At 36.2% G+C, this 21,046-nt stretch overlaps 1 protein-coding gene across 3 annotated transcripts in view; it reads left to right on the top strand.

The window, feature by feature from the left end:
• Positions 1-21,046, top strand: part of Tinag (tubulointerstitial nephritis antigen) — a 113,567-nt gene that overhangs the window by 27,169 nt on the left and 65,352 nt on the right. For all 3 annotated transcript variants that reach the window (XM_076576705.1, XM_006973734.3, XM_076576704.1), the window contains exons 5-8: positions 12,181-12,304; positions 15,631-15,781; positions 18,618-18,798; positions 20,942-20,987. In XM_076576705.1, the coding sequence (XP_076432820.1) occupies positions 12,181-12,304; positions 15,631-15,781; positions 18,618-18,798; positions 20,942-20,987 (502 nt within the window). The remainder of the gene's footprint in view (positions 1-12,180; positions 12,305-15,630; positions 15,782-18,617; positions 18,799-20,941; positions 20,988-21,046) is intronic.

Raw genomic sequence — 21,046 nt, 5'->3', positions numbered from 1 at the left:
TATAAAGTTTGTGTGTCCTTTAATCAATGACTGGGTGTTCTGTTTCATTGTCAATGATTTCACAGAAATACTTGTTTCTGCTAAAGGGTTGGATATTCTGTGCTTTCAATGGCTAATCTTGATTGTCAAGTTGATTTGACTGAGGAGGGTAAGTCTGTGAGAGTGTTTCCAGAAACTATAAATTAAGAAAGGAAGACAACTACATAGTACAAAAAAGTTATCAAGAATTACATTTACAGTATTCAATCCATTGGTATTTAGCAAATTTAGAGGAAACATTCCACCATCCATCCCATCTCAGTGACTCCAAAGTTTTATACCTAATTTACTTTCTTAATTAAGGAAAACTGCAAGTATAATTATCTAGGCTTCAACTTCATCCAAGACTACAGCAGGATAAAATATTACCTAACAATGGAGATATTTGAGTGCCTGGACAATCACCCAAAGTTATTTTCCATGTTGGTGCTTCCATCTTCAGCCTACAGGCCTAGAGTATCAGGCAGACTTTTCAATGAAGCAGAAAATTTGAAGAACTGTCCTGCTTTATACTGGCAAAGTTTGTTGGTCCCTTTCCTCTGTGTCCTGCAGAATGTCTGGCAGACTCTTCTGTGAAGCAGGAATCTCAAAGGACTATCCTGCCTTGTTTTGGCAAGGTTCAGCAGTCACTTTCCTGTGGGTCCTGCATGTCCAGTCTGCACAGCACACAGTCAATCAGTTAAGGCAAAAGCAGTTTCTTGCCCAAATTACTAATCTTGCCACAATGAAAGCAAACTCCTATGGAGTTTCTTCAATGCCCATCATCCTTTTATGAAGTAGATTGGTGCTGCCAGGAGCAGATGTATCTCATTATCATAAAAACCACTCTTAGGCATGTAATCCATGATGATTAGAAGAGATTTGTCCTCAAAAGTCCTCAAGCTGCCATAAAGAAAATTTAAGTTTTGCCTGGAGACCTGCCACACTTATTTGTGAAATCATGCTTCTTAGTATTTCCATGTTTCCTGCTTTTGCACAGGTAGCCAGTCTTTCATCTTACTACCTTCACAGGGACCACAGACACTTATCACTTAGTGTATAGTGTTTCCCAGGCACACTTTCAAGTTGAGCTATTTCTTTGAGGTCTACTACTACAGTCCTGAGCAGAGTGGCTTACAGTGGCACTGCAGGGCAGCTTGGCAGTCTGCAATAAAGGCATCAGGCTCCAGATGCCCAAATTCTCTGAGAATTCTGCTGTCACATGAATTGTAAATTAAGTAGTGTCTGTTAAACATCCAGCCCAAGCTTTGTTTCCCAGGCATATGATCACCCCAGTTAAGTTCCAATGCAGATGCCAGCATTGCTAGATCATAACTAGTATCAGAGAAAATGATACCAGCTGATGTTTATTTAGCAAATATGTGCCAAGCATGCAAATACTTTCATGCTTCATCTCATTTAATTGCTACAACAGCTTGATGTTCTGGGTACTACCATCACTGAGTGCTTTAATGTCAAGCAAACTAAGACTGAGTGAGCCCAAGTCACCCTGAGATGGAACAAGCAAAGTGTTGCCTCAGAATTCATTAATTGCAAATCTTGTCCGTAGCCCCTACCCCAATAGTCTGTAGTATAAGTAGGTCCAGGTAACTTCAGCCAAGTCACATTCAATATAGAAAAGAAAATGTTTAATCTCCCATGAAGAGTTATTTTTCATAGGTGTTCAGTTTAGAAATAATTTAGGGTCTTTTACAACTAATATGGCAAAAATTTTTAGCAGCATGGCTCATTTCATGGTTTTTAGTGACTTGACTTTACGCTCAACTGGAAAAAGTGTTTTTTTTTTTCTTGTGGTTTTTGTCTTTCCTTTTTGCCTTTAACATTGTTTAAGAAAAAAATCTCCATTATAATGGTTATTCTTGCATTTTCTTTCATTGAGGGACAGGGAAAGCCCAATATTTATATGTGTAAACATTAATATACTCTTTCTCAAGATTTTTTCCAACATTTACTTTTCAAACTTTAACTTTTCAACTTCTGATAATTTACTGTAGTCTAGAAAAACACATGACAGAGTTTTTCAAGTTGCCACTCACCACAGCAGACAACAGAACATTTCGTTCTAAACCATCATTGGTTCCTCAGTATTTGCCTAAAAGTTTCTGTAGCAATATATAAATGGAAAACAATTTTAATGATTAGTGTTCTAGGAAAGTTTAAAGTTCCTAGTTGTTAAGTAATTCCAAGAAAGCAGCAAGGACAATTCAGCTGACTTCCAAGGGTTCCATCGCCTAATTATGACATATGACACAGAATAGATTCTGATTTCTTGGGCACAGTAGCTTGAGGGCTAAGTTTCTAAGTGTTAGAATTGTCTTCAATATTATTCAAGTGGGAGAGAATAGAAACCACAGCAAGTATATATGGGAAGGACATGAGATCAACATGAACTGAATTAAACTGGTAGCCATACATAGGTTAAAGATGTAGCCTGGTGACTATACAATTAATACCCAATAAATAATATCAAACTGACACAAAGTACAATACAAATGGACAATTTATGAAGTTGTATGTCTGAATAACTGATATTTCCTTCATCTGAAAATTATTTTCAGCATAGGATGGACTACATATGTAAGAGGGTTGTTGGGATAAAATCCTGTAGAGGAAAGACTATACATTAGTGAGGCTATTGTTCTTTGTAGTTGCCAAACCATGATATGATTCTTGGTGTGCTAAGAAAATGATTTGTACCATACCCCCCAAATCTCTCTTATTCTTCGGCTACATTGCCTAGATGAGTGTTGGAATGTAAAAGCCTTTATTCTGCATTGGAAAAATGAGTGTTGAATCATCCTTAATTCTTGGATAAGCTCTTCTCATCCCTATTTGGTATCCAGGCTATATTCTTTGGCTTAAGTTACAACTGTCTGTAATAGACTACTGAACTTCAGTTAGAGAAATATTGATGGGTGTTATACAGGTATTTACACAATAAATTAAAAACTCTGTTACACTCATGAACTAGCAACAGTTTAGGTTCTCTGCATAAGACTTATACAGGATCAAGCCAGTTAAAATTCTATCTTGAAGGGGAGAAGAACTCATGAACTTCCACCCCTAACTGAGGAGCTATTGACAGTGGATGTCTTCTGGGGAAGGGAGAGTCAGTGAGTCAGTTTTCTTCACAGATATTGCCACTAGCTGGTTGATTATGCTACAGTAGACAGTCCTATACCTATGAACATGGGCAGTATAAATTGGACTTTGTGGGTTATTAAAAAAGAAAAAGATAAGTTGTGAAGGAGTTGGGAGTGGAAAGTGGATCTGAAAAGAGTTAGCAGGAGTGGGGATTGAATATGATCCAAAATACATGGTGTGGATTTCTCAAAGATTTAATAAAAATGTATCAAAAATTTAATTCAGAAACAGCTTCAACTGCATTTTTCATGGGTTGTAACCAGTAACAATGAAGAATAGAAATATGTCAAAAGTGTGGGGTTAGAAAGGCAATTTTGGGATTTAGGGGATGACTTTCCTGTATGTGAATCCTATGAGAGGGCAGATAAAAAGCAAATAAACGTATTCTCTCTGGGCAAAAGCAGAGCACTGACCAGAAGGAGAAGGAGAAAAAGGGAGAAGGTTGAGAGGGATCTGGACTGCACTCTGAACCCAGGCTTCCTAGGGTAGCTGATAACGAGAAGACCTGTATCTCAGCTGCCTCCAGATGACATTGTAATACACAGCTCATCATATCTGTCTTCTGAAGATTCATGCTACTTATAAGAATATGGAGAACATGGCAGTTTTTTATTTCATCAACTTTTTAATGCAGCATTTCCTAAATTCACAAGATTAGATAAGCTTTTGGTTAGTAGTCAGGTCTTAGGTTCCACACAATGTAATTTAAGAAATACTGACTTCAGCTAAAATTTTAAAAGAAGAGTACTGGAAGGAACAGCAGTATATTCTGGGAAAAAATAGAACATTGCCAATTCCTCAGAAAAAACTTGAGACAACCAATTATTATGGCTGCATGCAAAGCTTACATTGACAAAGGCTCTTCTGAGCCAGCAGAAACATAACTGTTGAAGAGATGTTAAAAAGTATATGTAGGTTTGGTGATAAGCTTAGTGGAAGAGTGCTTGCCTAGTATGTACAAACCCCAGTTTCTACATCAAGTACTATACGCTTTCCTAGATACCTGCAGGCATTTGTATATCTAGGGTATATATAGGATAAAGTGGTTGTTGGAGCCAGGGTGTTTGGACTTACCACTTGTGTCCTCCATAAAGTAATGAATTCAATTTACCTAGGTCTTAAAGTTGTATGAGTTCTGTAAACTGCTCAACATGTGCTCAATAAAACAGCCTATAGTAGGACATCAAGGCAATACAGTAATTATATTTTAGGTACTTTTCTCCTTCTTTGTATTTTTAACCTTGATTTCCTTAACCTTCAGAGAATAGCAGCACTCTGAAATGGGTTAGTTCTGAAAGAACTTAATTATTTAGACCTTCATCATTTTTAGCATTTTATTTCCAGCTAGAATGTAATGCACAGCTTTCCATTTACTGGCTGATGGATTTTAGAGATTTCTGATAAGCCTGAAAATTCTTACCATGCTCTTAGACCAAACCAAATCAAACCAAACCAACATAGTATATGTAAGATTGTTATTTTCAGATTTAATGTTCATGTACTTGGGATTTTATCAAATAGCTCCAAGAAGCCTCATTGTGTTACATTTATTTATAAACATTGAAAATACTTTGGATTAAAAATACTATTTTTGCTCAAAAATCTGAAAATTAAGAACTTATTTGTATATTTGGCTCAGTTGAGATGGCTTAAAGCCTAGCTTGGAGAGATTACACAGTGATTAAGGATACTTTCTACTCTTGTAGAAAAACAGTTTCAGTTGTCAGCATCCATATGGTGGCTCACAACCACCTGTAACTACAGTTACAATCAATTTTTTTTTTTTTTTTTTTTTTTTGGTTTTTCGAGACAGGGTTTCTCTGTGTAGCTTTGCGCCTTTCCTGGAACTCGCTTTGGAGACCAGGATGGCCTCGAACTCACAGAGATCCGCCTGCCTCTGCCTCCCGAGTGCTGGGACTAAAGGCGTGCGCCACCACCGCCCGGCATCAGTTACAATCAATTTGATGCCATCTTTTGACTCTGCAGATACTAGGCATGCATGCAGTACACATGCATGTAATATATATGCAGGAGAGACATGCAAACACATGCAATAAAACTCAGTAGATTCAAGAAATAAGCAGTTTTGTTATTGACATTGTTGATTACCCCAGAAAAATAATCGGGTATTATATCTAAAGTGGAACTAATAAAATGTTAAGAAGGCTGGTATGTCAACTGAAACCGATAGCCATACTACTATATTTGATGTCAAGTTGATATAGGTTAAAAAAAAATGTTGTTACCCTAATGAGAATCTTTATTCAGCATAAATGAACTTAGTTGACAAACTCACAGATAAAAATGATAACATAAATTTTACATGGTATGTGAGAGTTAAACAAAAATGTTATTTTATGAATTACATACTAGCTTGTAAGGCCCCTAAAATTTTTGATGAGAAAACAAAAGTTCATTTGATCATTTGAACATTTCATCACTATATAGCACATAGTAGTTGATTGTTTTATTTCCCTAGTCATTAGATATAATCCATGTATTTTCTTTTTCTACTTATTTTAAATTTTTTATGAAACATACCTTGATCATGTTATTTTCCATCCATCAACTCTTTCCAGATTCTCCTCACTTCTAACAACCCAACTTCATGTTTTCTCTCTCACTCAAAACAAACAAACCAAACAGTGGAACAAAAACACTTGAACTTGCTTAATATATGTCAGTGATAGCAAATAGTGAGACGTGAAATATACCTTTAAAAAAAATCAAAATGTGTATCTCCCTGTTTAGTTTTTATAAACTAGTAATGGGTCATTGAAAATTCCATTTATTTATTTATTTATTTAATTATTTTACATCCTGACTGCAGGCTCCCCTCCCTCCTTTCCTTTTAGTCCCCCCCCCAACACCTCCTCTTTACCTCCCCCTTATCTATTCTTCCTTCATTTCTATTCTGGAAAGGACAGGCATCCTGTGGTTATCAACAAAACATGGCATATCAAGTTGTAACAAGACTAAGCACCTTGCCTTGCATTAAGGCTTGAGAAGGCAACCCAGTATGAGGAATAGGGTCCCAAAAGCAATCAGAAGAGTCAGAGACAGCCCCTGCTCCTATTATTAGGAGTCCCACAAGAGGACCAAGCTACACAACTGTTACATATATGCAGATGCAGAGTGCCTAGGTCAGTCCCATGCAGGCTCTTCCCTCATTGTCTATTTAGTCTCTGTGAGTTCCTATGAGCCCGGGTTAGTTGATTCTGTGGGTTTTCTTGTGATGTCCTTTACCCCTCTAGCTTCTACAATTCTTCCTCCCTCTTTTCACCAAGATTCTCTGAGCTCAGCCTAACATTTGACTGTTGGTCTCTGCATCTGTTTCCACCAGTTGCTGGATGAAGCCTCTCTGATGACTATTGGGCTAGGCACCAATCTATGAGTACAGCAGAATCTCATTAAGCATAATTAATTGGCATCGTGTTTGGTTCTATCCTAGGTCTCTGGGCCATCCAGCCTCTGGGTCCTTGTGCTCCATACAGTGTCATGGGTGGACTTACCCTGTAGCTGGAGTTATCTCCAGTCCCACCCAGGCCTGCAGCCACTCAGACCCAAATAAACACATAGATGCTTATATTATTTAAACTGTTTGGCCTAATGGCTCAGGCTTCTTGCTATCTACTTCTTGTATCTTAAATTAACCCATTTCTATTTATCTATAAGTTGTCACATGGCTTGTGGCTTACTGGTACTTTACATCTTGCTTCTCATGGTGGTGGCTGGCAGTGTCTCCTGATTCAGCCTTCCTCTCCCAGAATTCTCTTTGTCTGCTTATCCCACCTATACTTCCTGCCTGGCTACTGGCCATTCAGCATTTTATTTATCAATCAATCAGAGCAATGCGTTTTCACAGCATACAGAAAGACATCCCCAGCACTCACCCTTGTGGCATGGGTCTCAGGCTGGAACAATCATTGGTTGCCTATGCCCCCAGTCTCTGTGTCATCCTTACCCCAGGACATCCCATAGGCTGGACAGATTCTAGGTCAAAGGTTATGTGGGTTTGTTGGTGTTCCACTCCCTCCACTGGTAGTCTTGCCTGTCACAGGAGGTGGCCAGTTCAGGTTACATATCCTCTTTGACTAGGAGTCTTAGCTGGGGCCATTGTGGAAGTTTCCCTTGTACCAGGTTTCTCCCTGACCCTGAAATAACCTACTTTCTGGTCAGCTCTTTCAGCACTGTCCCACCCACACCACTCCCACCTGATCCCTCATGTTCCCATCCTGACCCTCCCCTAGGCCACCCACGAAATCTCTTATTTTCCCTTTCCCAGGGAGATCTAAGTGAGCTCCTTGTTCCCTATCCTCTCTAGGTCTGTGGATTATAGCCTGGTTATCCTTTACTTTACTTTATAGGTTATATCCACTTACAAGTCAATACATACCATGTTTGTCTTTCTGGGTCTGGGTTACCTCACTCAGGCTGATTTTGTTTTTTAGTTCCATCCATTTTCCTTCAGGTTTTATGATGTCATTGTTTTTAACATTTGAGTAGTATTCCATTGTGTATATGTACCACATTTTCTTTAGCCATTCTTCAGTTGAGGGACATCTAGGTTGTTTCCAGGTTCTGGTTATTACAAATAAAGCTGCTATGAACATAGCTCAGCAAGTGTCCTTGTGGTATGATTGGGCATCCTCTGGGTACATGCCCAAGAGTGGTATAGCTGAGTCTTGAGGTATTTTCTAAGAAACAGTCATACTGATTTCCAAAGTGGCAGTACAAGTTTGTACTCCTAGGAGCAACAGAGGTCTGTTCCCTTTACTCCACATCCTCTTCAGCATGAGCGGTCACTTGTGTTTTTGATCTTAGTCTTTCTGACAGGTGTAAGACTGAATCTCAGAGTCCTTTTGATTTGCATTTCCCTGATGGCTAAAGATGTTCAACATTAAGTGTTTTGCAGCCATTTGAGATCTTCTGTTGAGCATTCTCTGTTTAAATATGTACCCCATTTTTAATTGGATTATTTGATATTTTGATGTCTAATTTCTTGAGTCTGATGAGAAGATGGTGAAGATCTTTTCCATTCTGTAGGTTGCCATTTTGTCCTATTGACAATGTCCTTTGCCTTACAGAAACTTTTGAGTAAAAATAGTCCTTTCTGAAAGAAGATCTCATCCTAGCACCAATAGCACCTGTGTGACACAAGGCTCTGAGAAGACTAAAACGCTGACAATGAAAAGGAAAAGCAGAGTTAAATACCTTTGTAATTCACATAGTATTTGTTTGGTTCCCAAACTCATGTATGCCAGATAGCCACAGCACAGTGAGTGTGGATGATGCCAGAGGGGCTGGGTCAGTTGTTGTTGGAGCTTGTGTTGGTGTGTGTTCACCTCAGAACCTTCTCATAGATGTAGGAAAAGGGCAAGAGCAAACCGGGATTGGTAGACTTTCTCGCTGTCACTGGGTTACGGTTGTTAAAATTCTAGCCACCACTGTATGCACACTGCTGTGAAGGTAACTGAGAACAACCAGACCACTGCAGGGACCTCACTGATCATCACAGATAGGTCTTCACAAAAGCTGTTAAAGAGAAGGTTTCTAGTGTAATTGGAGGAGCTCATGTACCATATACCCACTAGCTGGCTTTCTAGTACCAGCCCCTTTCTTTTCTGTTCATATTTCTTCCCCAAATCTGCTGCACAAGACATTAATTCTTTGTGTTACTATTTTAGCATGAAATAGAAATGAAATAAAAGGAAACAATCTGCATTGAGCCATTTGATAAACCTTTAAAACTATGAATATTATTCATAAGTTTTAGATACTCACATGCACTGGCACTTGCTAAATAAAATATTGTGGTGAAAATATAAAAATGGTTCTTATAAATTGTTCAAATAAATCAACTCCCTTTAAAATTACCAGCTAAATTGTCCTCAAACTTGAGTTCTAGGTAAACCATTTAGGATCTGTTCATCTGTTCTCATATGCATTTTTCTAAACTTTTAGTGCCTCTGAAATTGGGGAGTTTTCTTACATTTTATGGATTGGCTCAATGAAAGACAGCATTGACCTGGAAACTTCAATGGCAATTCTTTATTCTTTACTAAGTATGATAAGGCTCAACTGTGAGGGGCAAACCCAACAAACGACAGTGGCATAAGCATGGCATAATCACCCTCCACTTCTGCAAGCAAAGCTGCAGAGGAAGAGGGTCCCGGGCCGAGCTGCATGCTGTTGTTGCTCCTTCTTCTCTCGCTCCTTCATTTCCAAATGAAGAAATGTCTCAGTATTCTTTGGCCACTGACCTGGAACTGTGAAATGTTGGAATAGACTTAAGTTCTCAGTTTCATTATTTAAATTTTAGATGTTTCTGGTTATTCAAATTAAAATGGGGGAGAGGGTGAAGTTGGAGCTGGGGATAGAAGGTTGCTCCATATAGTGGGTTTCCTGTAGGTATAGAGTCAATAGTAACAGTGTATAGATTCATTATGGTGTTCTGGAGAAAATAAGTGTGTTTTAAGCCTCTCATTCCCCATAATCTAACTAAATGCAGAGGGTAATGTAAACAAGTATCATGATTGGCACCACTGTGTATTTATATCTCTGTGCATAGTATCTTTATAATTTCCAAATAAAATGTTGAAATAGGTAGACTGTTCAAATATATCCTCAAATTTGGCTAATGTTGGTTTGGGAATAGAATTTATAATTGATTTTTTCAAGATAACAATATAAACAATTAAAAATGTCCTAATGAAAGAATGCATATTCTGTTTGAAGACAAATTTGCACTTTATATAAGATCACATTTAGAATTTCTCTCACTCTTGGGTTGTCCTTTTGATTCTTTTAGTTATTATGTAATATTTCATCAAATTAATGTAATTAAAATGTATCATTTATTAAAGCCAGAGTTCTTTAACCAATTCTTGAAAGCTATTATTTTGTGATACTATTTTTACTTATTGTCTCTTGAAAATATTCTTAGTTTCTAAGGGAATGTAATACTTAGGGGATCATGGGATGTAATACTTTCTCTGTGTTCCTTAATTAAATCATTTGATATCATGAGGGAAATAAAATTGTAGGTAATTTCTCTGACTAGCTTTAAGTCATAGAGACTCATTTTCAAGAAAAACAATATTAAAAAGTAGCTAAAAAAACTTTAAAAAGCCAAAACATGGATTTCATTAATTCTTCTGTCTTCTTGTGTAGGTAAATATGTTTTCAACAAAAACACTATTATAACTGCTGTTTGTCTTTATGTTATCTCATTGAGAAAGATTACCAATTTTTTTTGCAATTGTTAGCTTTAATGAATAAATCATGAAAGAACAAAATCGTGCTACAATAGTTTAACAGGCCTAAAGGGGAAATCCTATTTTAAGAGATGAAATCTATGTGACTTACACACACACACACACACACACACACGCACGCACTTTTATTAGTATCAAACTATCTTCCATATGCAAAACAGCCTGATCACCTCTCAAATGTAGAAGTTATATTCTATACCATTAAATTCTGCTGAAATATATTAGAAATGATAGATCTTAATTGCTTCAACAGGGCAGAAGAGATATATCCTCACTCTACTCTTAAACTGTATTTCAAAGTCATAAAATAACAATTGATATTCAGACACTCAAATTTTCTGGAAGCTTGAGGCAACTTAATGTGATAAGTGCTTAAATGCACACTGATAAGCAGATGAGAGTGATATGGGAAAGCACAGGTGATGTGTAAATCATGTTTCTGTTTCACATTTAGAAAGACACCTTTGAGTGTCTCTCCTCAATCATTCCTCCCAGCTTATGCTGCTGCAGCTCTGAGGTTCTGCTATATGGTCCATCTAGCAGCACTGGAATTCCAGATCCCCACGATGCTGATTCTTATCATTTAGGCAATTTGTGGTAACTAGCTCTATGGCCTTCATTCTTTGGAATGGACTCAGGGTTTCTTTCTCTCTTCTTGGGAAGTAATAGTTCTTGAAGTCTAAAGTGAATTCTCTCGTCAATGCCCTAACTCACAAGTTATTTTGGATGGATGTGTTTGTCATAGAGATGGATACATTTTAAATTTTACTAGCTTTAGACTTTGAATCTATTTTTAATTGTCAGAAGTAATTTTTTGTAAGTTGTCAGATCAGTGGAATCACTAGCACAAATCATAAAACCATTAAATCAATGAAATTTTATCATTTACGGACATTTACCTTCTGATACAAGGTGCTGCATCCACGTATTTCTCATACAGATGACAGTAATTGAGCATGATGTCATCAAAATTCTAAATTAAGGGTCTAGTCTAAGGAGAAAATCATATTTAACTAAGTCTTTAGCATATCCATTAGTTTTTAGAAGTCAATTACCTCATTTATTGAAAAGAGTTGCAAATATTTCCTCTTATTATGTCACCTTTGATATGTTGAGATAGTAGCAAGAACTGACCCTGTTAGAAATTTAATGTGGGTTTTTATGACATCATAGTATTATCTCTTTGGTATTATACAAATTTTAAAGTACTCTTTAATAAGAATTTTATAAATATGAACAAGTTAATTTTCAGTTTCATTTCTCATAATAATGCAAAATGGAATGATTTCCTGTGTTAATGTACAATGGTCCTAAATGCCTTTTGTTTGAAATTCTTTCACCTGACAGTCATATATACTCTCAGAGGGAAAAGAGAGATGGAAGTAAACATTCCTTATGAGGACTGAGTTTCACAATCTCCTATGTCATTTCATGTGAATGAGCAATCTAAGATTTCAGTGACAGATACACTGGTAGAAATGTCCTTGTACTACATGGTAACCAGAAAAAGCATCCAATCCATGCTATGATTCTCCACATACAGCTGCCTTTAAACACACGTTGAAGAGAAATCCCTTGTAGCTATGCTTCCTTCAGACACCTGGATGCATTTTTTATCATTGAAAATCATTATAAACATTGCAAGAGGGCATGCATGATCTTACAGTGACGGTGGGACATACTTGAGAACATCTAACATATCTGTCTCTCTTTCCCTCAGGCATCTTTTCCTGCCAGAGCTGATCTCCCTGAGATTTTCATTGCTTCTTATAAGTGGCCTGGATGGACTCACGGTCCATTGGATCAAAAAAACTGTGCTGCATCCTGGGCTTTTTCCACTGCAAGTAATAACATTTCAATCACTTCCTCATAACTTCTCTTGTCTTTAGAGCATGGTAGACTACTTGGACAGTTTATAAACATAGAAAATGTAAATAATAGAAAAAATGGCCAGTTAAAATATTCTGGCCAAAGAAAGGAACCTGGAGGTTATAAATGTTAATCTAAAACTTGGATATTAGTGCCTAATGTATATAGACATTGAATAAAGAGGCAAACTTCATTTGATTTTGAGTTTGAATGAGGGAAAGAATTTTGATTCCTTTTCACCATAACATCGTTGAGAATCCTAATTTTCCTATATAAACTTACACAGATTCTTTATTTCTTTTTATAAGATTTTCAAAACTATAGTTATTAAATTATTTTGAAGCAAAATCCAATTCTAGAATTTAATCATAGTAGATTCAAATTTTACATCTCATCTTATATATAACAAATCTATAGATTTTAAATTTAAGATGATATAACATCCTTTAATAAGATTACTTTCCAAAATAATGTTAATGTTCATTTTAAACTGTAAGAAATACCTCTGGCCGGGCGGTGGTGGCTCACGCCTTTAATCCCAGCACTCGGGAGGCAGAGCCAGGCGGATCTCTGTGAGTTCGAGGCCAACCTGGGCTACCAAGTGAGTTCCAGGAAAGGCGCAAAGCTACACAGAAAAACCCTGTCTCGAAAAAAAAAAAAAAAAAAAAAAAGAAATACCTCTGTAACAGATAATTTTGTGCAAGTTCCTAAGGCCAATAAATAAGACAAGTTGATCCCAAGATTTGATCTCCAGAATTATCCCCCAAAGACTTTTCCACAGTTAAGTAAAACCTACCACGATAACATCTGGATACTATCAACATCTTTATAGAGCTATGTTCTGGTGCTTTAATTCAGTCCTAAAAGAGCATTTAGGAGCAAACTAAAACACTACAGGCATTGTGAGATGAGTGCCTAGGATCTTGGGGAGGACAGCTTAGGTAGTGACATTCTCTGGGACAAGAAACTGCTGATCACTATGTACTTTTAATGCTTAGTATTAACCAGTATTACTCCAGAAATGCTCTGGCATAACTATAGTCTTGGATAGCTCACTTCAGAGGTAGTTATGTATTTTTATTCTGTACTCGTACCCACCTTATCAGTATAAATGTTGTCTTTCCATTGTTTCTCTTAATGAGTTAGAAATCCATAACTCATTTGGGCCCTGTTTCAGACTCATTTCAGCACTGTTTGAATAAAGATTTAATCAACTAAAACACTAATTTGTGCTTATGTGGTAAACACCTCCTAAACTATGCCAATTCCTTAAATTTAGGGTGGAGCAGTAGACCAAATGCATTTCTGTATACATTTGTATTTCTGGATACATTTATTTTTCCTTTACTAAGAAATGTTTTAATTCATTTTACATACCAAACCCAGATCCCCCTCTCTTCCCTCCTTCTACTCCCCAGCCTTACATCCCCAGCCCACCCCCCATTACTTATGTTCTTAGTGGTAAGAAACACAGCACCTTGCCAGGGCTGCTGTGGAGAATGTGTGCATTAGTGTCCCCAGGTCATGAACCCACAGACAGTCTCATTGCAGTCTCTGGAAATTCTCCTGTTTTATGAAGGAAGCCCATGAAAGTAAAGTAATTCACAAAGACAAGAGGTGTCAGAAACCATCTGGCCTCAAGCTTCCACCTCCATTGCTACTGTTTTTCTTCATTGTAAAAGTATTTTCAATGAAATGATATACAAACACTTGAAATATATTTTTGATACTAATCACATAAACATCAATGTATCAAAGAACTTCTATTCTCCACTAGAGAATAAAGAGTTATTCTCTTGAGAATATCAGAGGTAGCAGGATACTGTCATTTTATCCTACAAAGTGTATCCTGTTGAAAAATAAACAGGGTTGAGAATGAAGGGGAAGCTGTTAATGCACACATCTAAACACAGCAGACTAATACACACATTTCAGATGTGCAGAAAGCATACATAGACACACGTCTACAGGAATTAAAGTGATTTTAGAAAACAACTCCAAATTGACACCATGAGGCTTTTTTGAAAAGAAGCAATATAAACAAACAAAAAGACAAAAACCAAAACTAAGTTCCTCTGAGAAAAGAGAATGCATTAAAAAAAAAAGGTTCTGAGTTTTCTGGCTTTAATTGAAAGTGCACAAAATACTGATATGGGATTTGATCAAGATGAACTTTGAAAATGGAAATGGTGATAGGTTTCTAACATCTCAAGAGTTCCTACTGAAATGGTCCTCGCCTTAATTTTTTCTTCCTCTTTTACATTTGTTTACTATGGAAATGTGGCCACACTGAAGACCCCATTTCTGCTACTATGGGTTCACTTCCCATTATCCTATGAGGGCAGAGAAAGAACCCCTTTCCTTTTCTGCTCTTTACTAGTCAATATATATTTATTTTTTGTTAAAATTTTAAAATAGTGTGCACGCTATTAAGTGTCATGGAATTCCAGCAACAACAAAACAAAACAAAAACAGAAGAAGCCCACACCTAGTGATACATTTCCTCCAGAAAGACCATAGTTCCTAAACCTACCCTAATGCTGCAAGCAACTGAGAAGTAAGTTTTTGGATTCTGGAAACTACTGGGTACATTTACCATCCAAACAACTATGATATACAGCTAATGACTTTTAAGAGTATTATAGTAATGATAGTTATATACCCATTGATATGCTCACTTAGTTGCACATATATGCATATATATGTGTGTGTCTAAATGTTTACATATAGAATTAACTGCATGCCTACTAAAATATGATTATTTTGAATCACATTATGCATATAAAAGTATGCTACAAATATTTTAGCTATAGTATAATATAGATATAGTAGCTTAAATTAACAGAAGTATGACCTCCTCCAGGGTAGTTATATTAGATGCCAATGTAAAAATTAGGAATTTGGTTTACTTTAGTGTACAAAGTTATGCTAGATTAATGGATTAGTTAAAATGGATTAATTTACAGTTAATATTTCTGTCATGAATTTTCTTGATTTTTTATTCACATAAAACATAGGTTTACCTGCAATTCTAGGGAAGATGCTATCCTAGACACAAGCGTTAAACAATTCAGGTACATAAATCTCTCTCTCAGAAAATCTGCCACTCGACAGGTTTCTTAATGAAAAAGGGTTCAAATATATAGAGACTATAAATGAGTATGGAACCAGAAAAGCCTTTAAGCCATGAGTTACTGGAGCAATACCATTTTTGAAAACTAGTTGAGGTTCAAATAAAAAAGTGTTAGAAATATGATATCACATATTATTTGAATATTAATCAGTATTTTGTTTGAAACAGGTGTGGCAGCTGACCGAATAGCAATTCAGTCCAAGGGTCGATACACAGCCAATCTCTCCCCTCAGAATTTGATCTCCTGCTGTCCCAAGAACCGTCATGGATGCAACAGCGGAAGCATTGATAGGGCTTGGTGGTTCCTGAGAAAACGTGGGTAAATAACTGCTCCACATGTGTTTCTAGGATACTTAGAAGTGGTTTTCTTTTTTAAGTGAGAATATAGAAAAAGACTGGTTTCAAGATTTTTTTTTACAAAAAGAAACTCTAAAAAAATTACCACATCTATATAACCATAAGTAAATGCCACATTTAAATATATATTGTCATGGCTTCTGATAACATTATCAGCCACTGGAGATAGTGTTGGAAGAAGGTATACATTTTCAGATAAATTAATATGAATACTCAAGTATGTGTTCCTGTTGCTCTGAGCCAAATAGTTGTATTGGGTCTTTACAGAGAGAGTAACATTGATTAATGTCACTGATGAATCTGTTATTCCATTTGGTTAGACAAACTGAAGATTATAGAACTTCAGGAAAAATCAGATTAAACACATGGAAAAGAAAATAAATGAGCAATTTAGAGTTTTCATGACCCATTAGTTTCTATCTTATAGGATGGAAAATGGCAAGTTGTTTTACTCTCATGTAGCTTGATATATATGTAACATCCTATTTCTAGTGTGCAACAAAGTTATTAAAGAACACAGGAAATTCTAGCTAATAGACAGTGGTATAAAAGGTGGTTAATTTGTTCTTTACCATGTAAGACTGATATGCTTGCTATTTCATGGCATCTGACCATAGCCAAACATGAGTGAAAGGCATGACAGATATTAATGGGAGCTAATACATTAATTTCTTTCATATATTTCATGTAATAAAGAATTGTTATGAATTAAAGTTGCCCAATTTGGACTAGTATCTTCCAGTTTGGTTAACTTTTGCTTAGTCCTATGATCAAATGAAACAGTTGATATATCTACAATGTAATCCCTACACCTAGGTCTTAGGGCAAATCACAGAAGTGAGGACAGAGAGATTAAGAGCCTGAGGAACAGAATGACTACTATCAGATAGCATATATATATATATATACATATATATATGTATATATATGTATATATATATATATCACATATACCTTATAGTAATAATTAATGAAGAAGGATCATGAATTTAAGAGGAAGTGGGAGAGAGGGGGCATTGGGGGAGTTGGAGGCAGGAGAAGTAGTGGTAGAAATGATGTAAATCCAGTACTCATGTATGAAATTAAAAAAATGAAATCATCGTCATCATCAGTAGTAGTATGCAGAGATGGCTTAGTGGGTAAAGTGTTTGCTGTGGAAGCATCATAACCTGCATAAAAATCAAGCTATGGTATCACAGGCCTATGATAGCAATACTGGAAGTCAGAAACAAGAATATCCCAAGGACTCACTGGCCAGAGAGACTAATCCATTGGTAAACTCTAGGTTCTGTGAGAGACTCTGTAAGGAGAGTGAAAGACAAAGAAATCACTTCAATCTCTGTCCACCATGTGTATAATTAAGGATACAAGCACCATCACACGTGTACACATGTATGTCACACACAAAGATTTAATATGTATATGCTAAATATATTACATACATAAATTGGCATTGCAACCCAACAAATCCCACTGTGTTTATCTGCTTAGCCCACCATAAGAAAATGCCATAGACAACAGACATTTTGTTCTGGCATTTGCAAAGTCAAGATCAACATGCTGGTTGATTCAGTGCATCAGAAGTGATCTTTCCTTAGCTAGCAAGTATCTACCTTCTCGTAGTATCCCCATATAGTGGAGAAATAGTTTCTTCTTTTTATGAGGAGAATAATCCCATTTATAAGGAGCCCATTCTCATAATCTCACTTAAACCTGATTATCTTAAGGCCAAAATTCAGATGTCATTACCTAAGCTTTAGAGATTCAATATCTTTTTAAAAAAGATTACATTTATAATTAAAATTGAATTATATCACTTCTTCTATTCCCTTTCCTTCCTCTAGCCCCTCCATTCAACTCTTCTGTGACCCAATTCTCAAATTTATAATTTTACTCTGATTATTTTTGTTACACACACACACATACACACACACACACATATATATGCACTATGGAATTTATGTACATATACATAAGTACAACCTGTTGAGTATGTTTTTGTTGTTTGCCTGTATACAGTTGCAGGGCTGACCACATTGAATTGGATAACCAATAAGAAGACTCATCCCTGGGAGAGGCTAATTCTCTCTCAGCAGTCACTACTTGCTGATAGTTCTTTGTCTAGGGTATGGCCATTTTGGTATTGCATTTTTATATATCCAATTACATGGTTTTATTTCCATACTATCTACTTCTGTATTCAGCAAGGTAATGTTAAATTTGGAGTCAAATATTTTGGATCCAAATTACTTGTGTGTTCAGTTTCAAAATCTATCAATAGTAGTTTAATTTTTATATAATATACAACTTAGAACTTCTTGCTTTATAAATTTCAATACTATATGAATATTATACTGTTTCCCACATAGTATCATGAACTAGGCACATATTCAATGAAACCTTAAGAAAAAGGATAGTGTAGTAGAAATGTCAATAAAAAATCAATCTTAATTCTAAAAGTGAAGTTTTCAGAATATTCCATCAGCAATAATCAAATAAATGTCTTCATATTAACCTGGATTTATGGCAGGACACTTTTCATCTTCAGGAAATTACATGCTAAGTATATAATTATTTATGAAGAATGGATCAAAGTAAGAGTTAAAAATCATAATTAAATAGTAAAAGGAGAGAAGATTATAGTATCATTAAGTTGCTGTGTTATGTATTTATCTGGCAGTTTAGAGTTATGCAGGTGAAGAAAAAGGAAAATCCGCAAATGTTTAGTTCAGTAAACTTGGCTATAGATACTACGGCATTTTCCTGAATACTATCCTTTTTTTTCTTATTACTCTTAGACTGGTATCTCATGCATGCTACCCACTTTTCAAGGACCAAAACACTACCAACAATATCTGTGCTATGGCAAGTAGATCAGATGGGCGGGGAAAACGCCATGCCACTAAGCCATGCCCCAACAGCTATGAGAAATCCAACAGAATCTACCAGTGTTCTCCTCCATACAGAGTCTCTTCAAATGTAAGTCTAAGCATCAAGAAATAACAAGGATGCATTCTCAAACTATATAGCTCTGCTGTTATTCATACTATTTTAACATTATTATAGACTAACAAATGTTGTGTTTACAGATGTACTTTTCTATTTATAGCTACATTTATTTGTGTATGCTGTGTGTGTGTCTGTGTGTGTGTGTGTGTGTGTGTGTGTCTGTGTGTCTGTGTGTGTGTGTCTGTGTGTGTCTGTTTGTTTGTCTGTCTGCCTGGGGATGAGGGTACTTCACTTGTATCTGGAAATCAGAGAATAACTTGGCAAGAACTGGTTCTCTCCTTCCGTCATGTTGGTCCTGGAGATGGTGCTCAGGTCATCAGGCTAGGTGGCATCACCTGAATCTCTGAAATACCCACTTTATCTCCCTAACCTGTTGATGCTATTCTTAAAGTGCCCATTAAAAACTTGCATTTTGATCAATTATAGTGCAATGTAATTGTTATAGCAAAAATGAAAGCGTTTGGCTTAAATTGTTAAATGCCTCCCAAAAGAAAGTTTTTAATTATGCTGTATAAAGTATGTATGTGAATGAAACTGACAATTCACAGCTAAGCCACTACCTGTTGGTGGCAATAGTTCATTTTATTGCTCTCGTGCTTTAGTTCATAATATAAGCAAAGCTCACTATAGTGAGAAAAAGATCCCCTTAGACTCCAGCTTGTCATGCTTAGTGCTCACCCAGTTTTTACCCAATCTCATCAGAGTTATCTGGACTCATTTAAGAAATGCATGAGCCAGGCGGTGGTGGCGCACGCCTTTAATCCCAGCACTCGTGAGGCAGAGCCAGGAGGATCTCTGTGAGTTCGAGGCCAGCCTGGGCTACCAAGTGAGTTCCAGGAAAGGTGCAAAGCTACACAGAGAAACTCTGTCTTGAAAAACAAAACAAAACAAAACAAAACAAAACAAAACAAAGAAATGCATGAATCTTTGGTTACCACCAGTTCTTTTGAGATTATAATCAAATGTTTTTATTCCGGTATACTGGCCTTTTATTTGTAGTTGACCTAGAACTTAAAGAAGTTAATATCTTGCCATTATTTAAACCTCTACTCACCTATAATGATCTTATTAAATGAGATCATTCTCTATTGCCTACATGGATCATACCTTCTCAGTCTTCTTTACTGATATAGGAAACAATTTCTCTGACTCAAATGGGAACTCCTCTTTCCACCTAAGAAAACATCAAGCAAGGGTTCAGACCTGTGGCAAAACTTCCTAATGTTTTCTTTGACCTCCAAGTGGAATTAATGTCTTTGTATTAACCTGGATTTATTGTAGGATACTGTTCATCTTCAGGAAATTTCATGCCAAGTATATAATTATTTACCAAAAATAGATTGGAGTTAGAGTTAAAAATCATAATGAAATAGTAAAAGGAGGGGAGACTACAGTTTGATTCAGCTACTGTGTTATGCAGTTGTTTTCTGATTTTATCAATGGTCCTTTATGCTTGTCCCTATAATAGAACATATTATATGATCCTGAAGTTAGTTGTTCCTTTGTCTGTCTACACACCATCATGTAACTATCTTAAGGATTATGAAGCATCAAAATTTGTTTCTATCAGACTTTGTAATGCATTCTTTGTGCTAAATGTGCATGGAAGAATGACTGACTGACTGACTGATTGGATGAATGAATGGATGGATGGATGAATGAATGGATGAATGAATGGATGAATGAATGAATGAACTGCCTCCCTACTCAGGGGACACCAAGGGCAAAATAGCAGTATTTATAATGAAGTTGTAGAACCTCGCTCATCAGTTGTTTGGTGTAGCTGCCCTTATGATCAAAATATCAGAGGTGACATAAATATTTACTTGCTTAATCTTCTAATTGATCTTTACTATTTTTCTTTACCACCATAAAAAGTTACTACAATTTACTCTACTTCAAAATTATTGTCATAAAAATCAGTAAAGCAAATGGGCTTATCATGGTTTTAGCAAGTTCATCACTGAAGTATAGTGCACATGACCATTTCAAAGAAGGACTACAGGGCACCACAAGTGGCCAAGTCACTGAGGTTTGCACTCCAGCTCATATTAGACACCAGACGTCAGCCACAGTATTTCTCACTGATTCTCATTGATACTTTTCATTCCAGGAAACTGAAATTATGAGAGAAATCATACAAAATGGACCAGTTCAAGGTAATATCAGATGAAATGTCGTTTTCGGTTATGAATTTCTATAATTTCTATATTAAGCA

This window comes from Peromyscus maniculatus, chromosome 7, assembly GCF_049852395.1.
Source record: "Peromyscus maniculatus bairdii isolate BWxNUB_F1_BW_parent chromosome 7, HU_Pman_BW_mat_3.1, whole genome shotgun sequence".
Lineage (NCBI taxonomy): Eukaryota > Metazoa > Chordata > Mammalia > Rodentia > Cricetidae > Peromyscus > Peromyscus maniculatus.
Note: the sequence above shows the minus strand (reverse complement) of the source record. Positions and strands in the feature narration are given on the sequence as shown.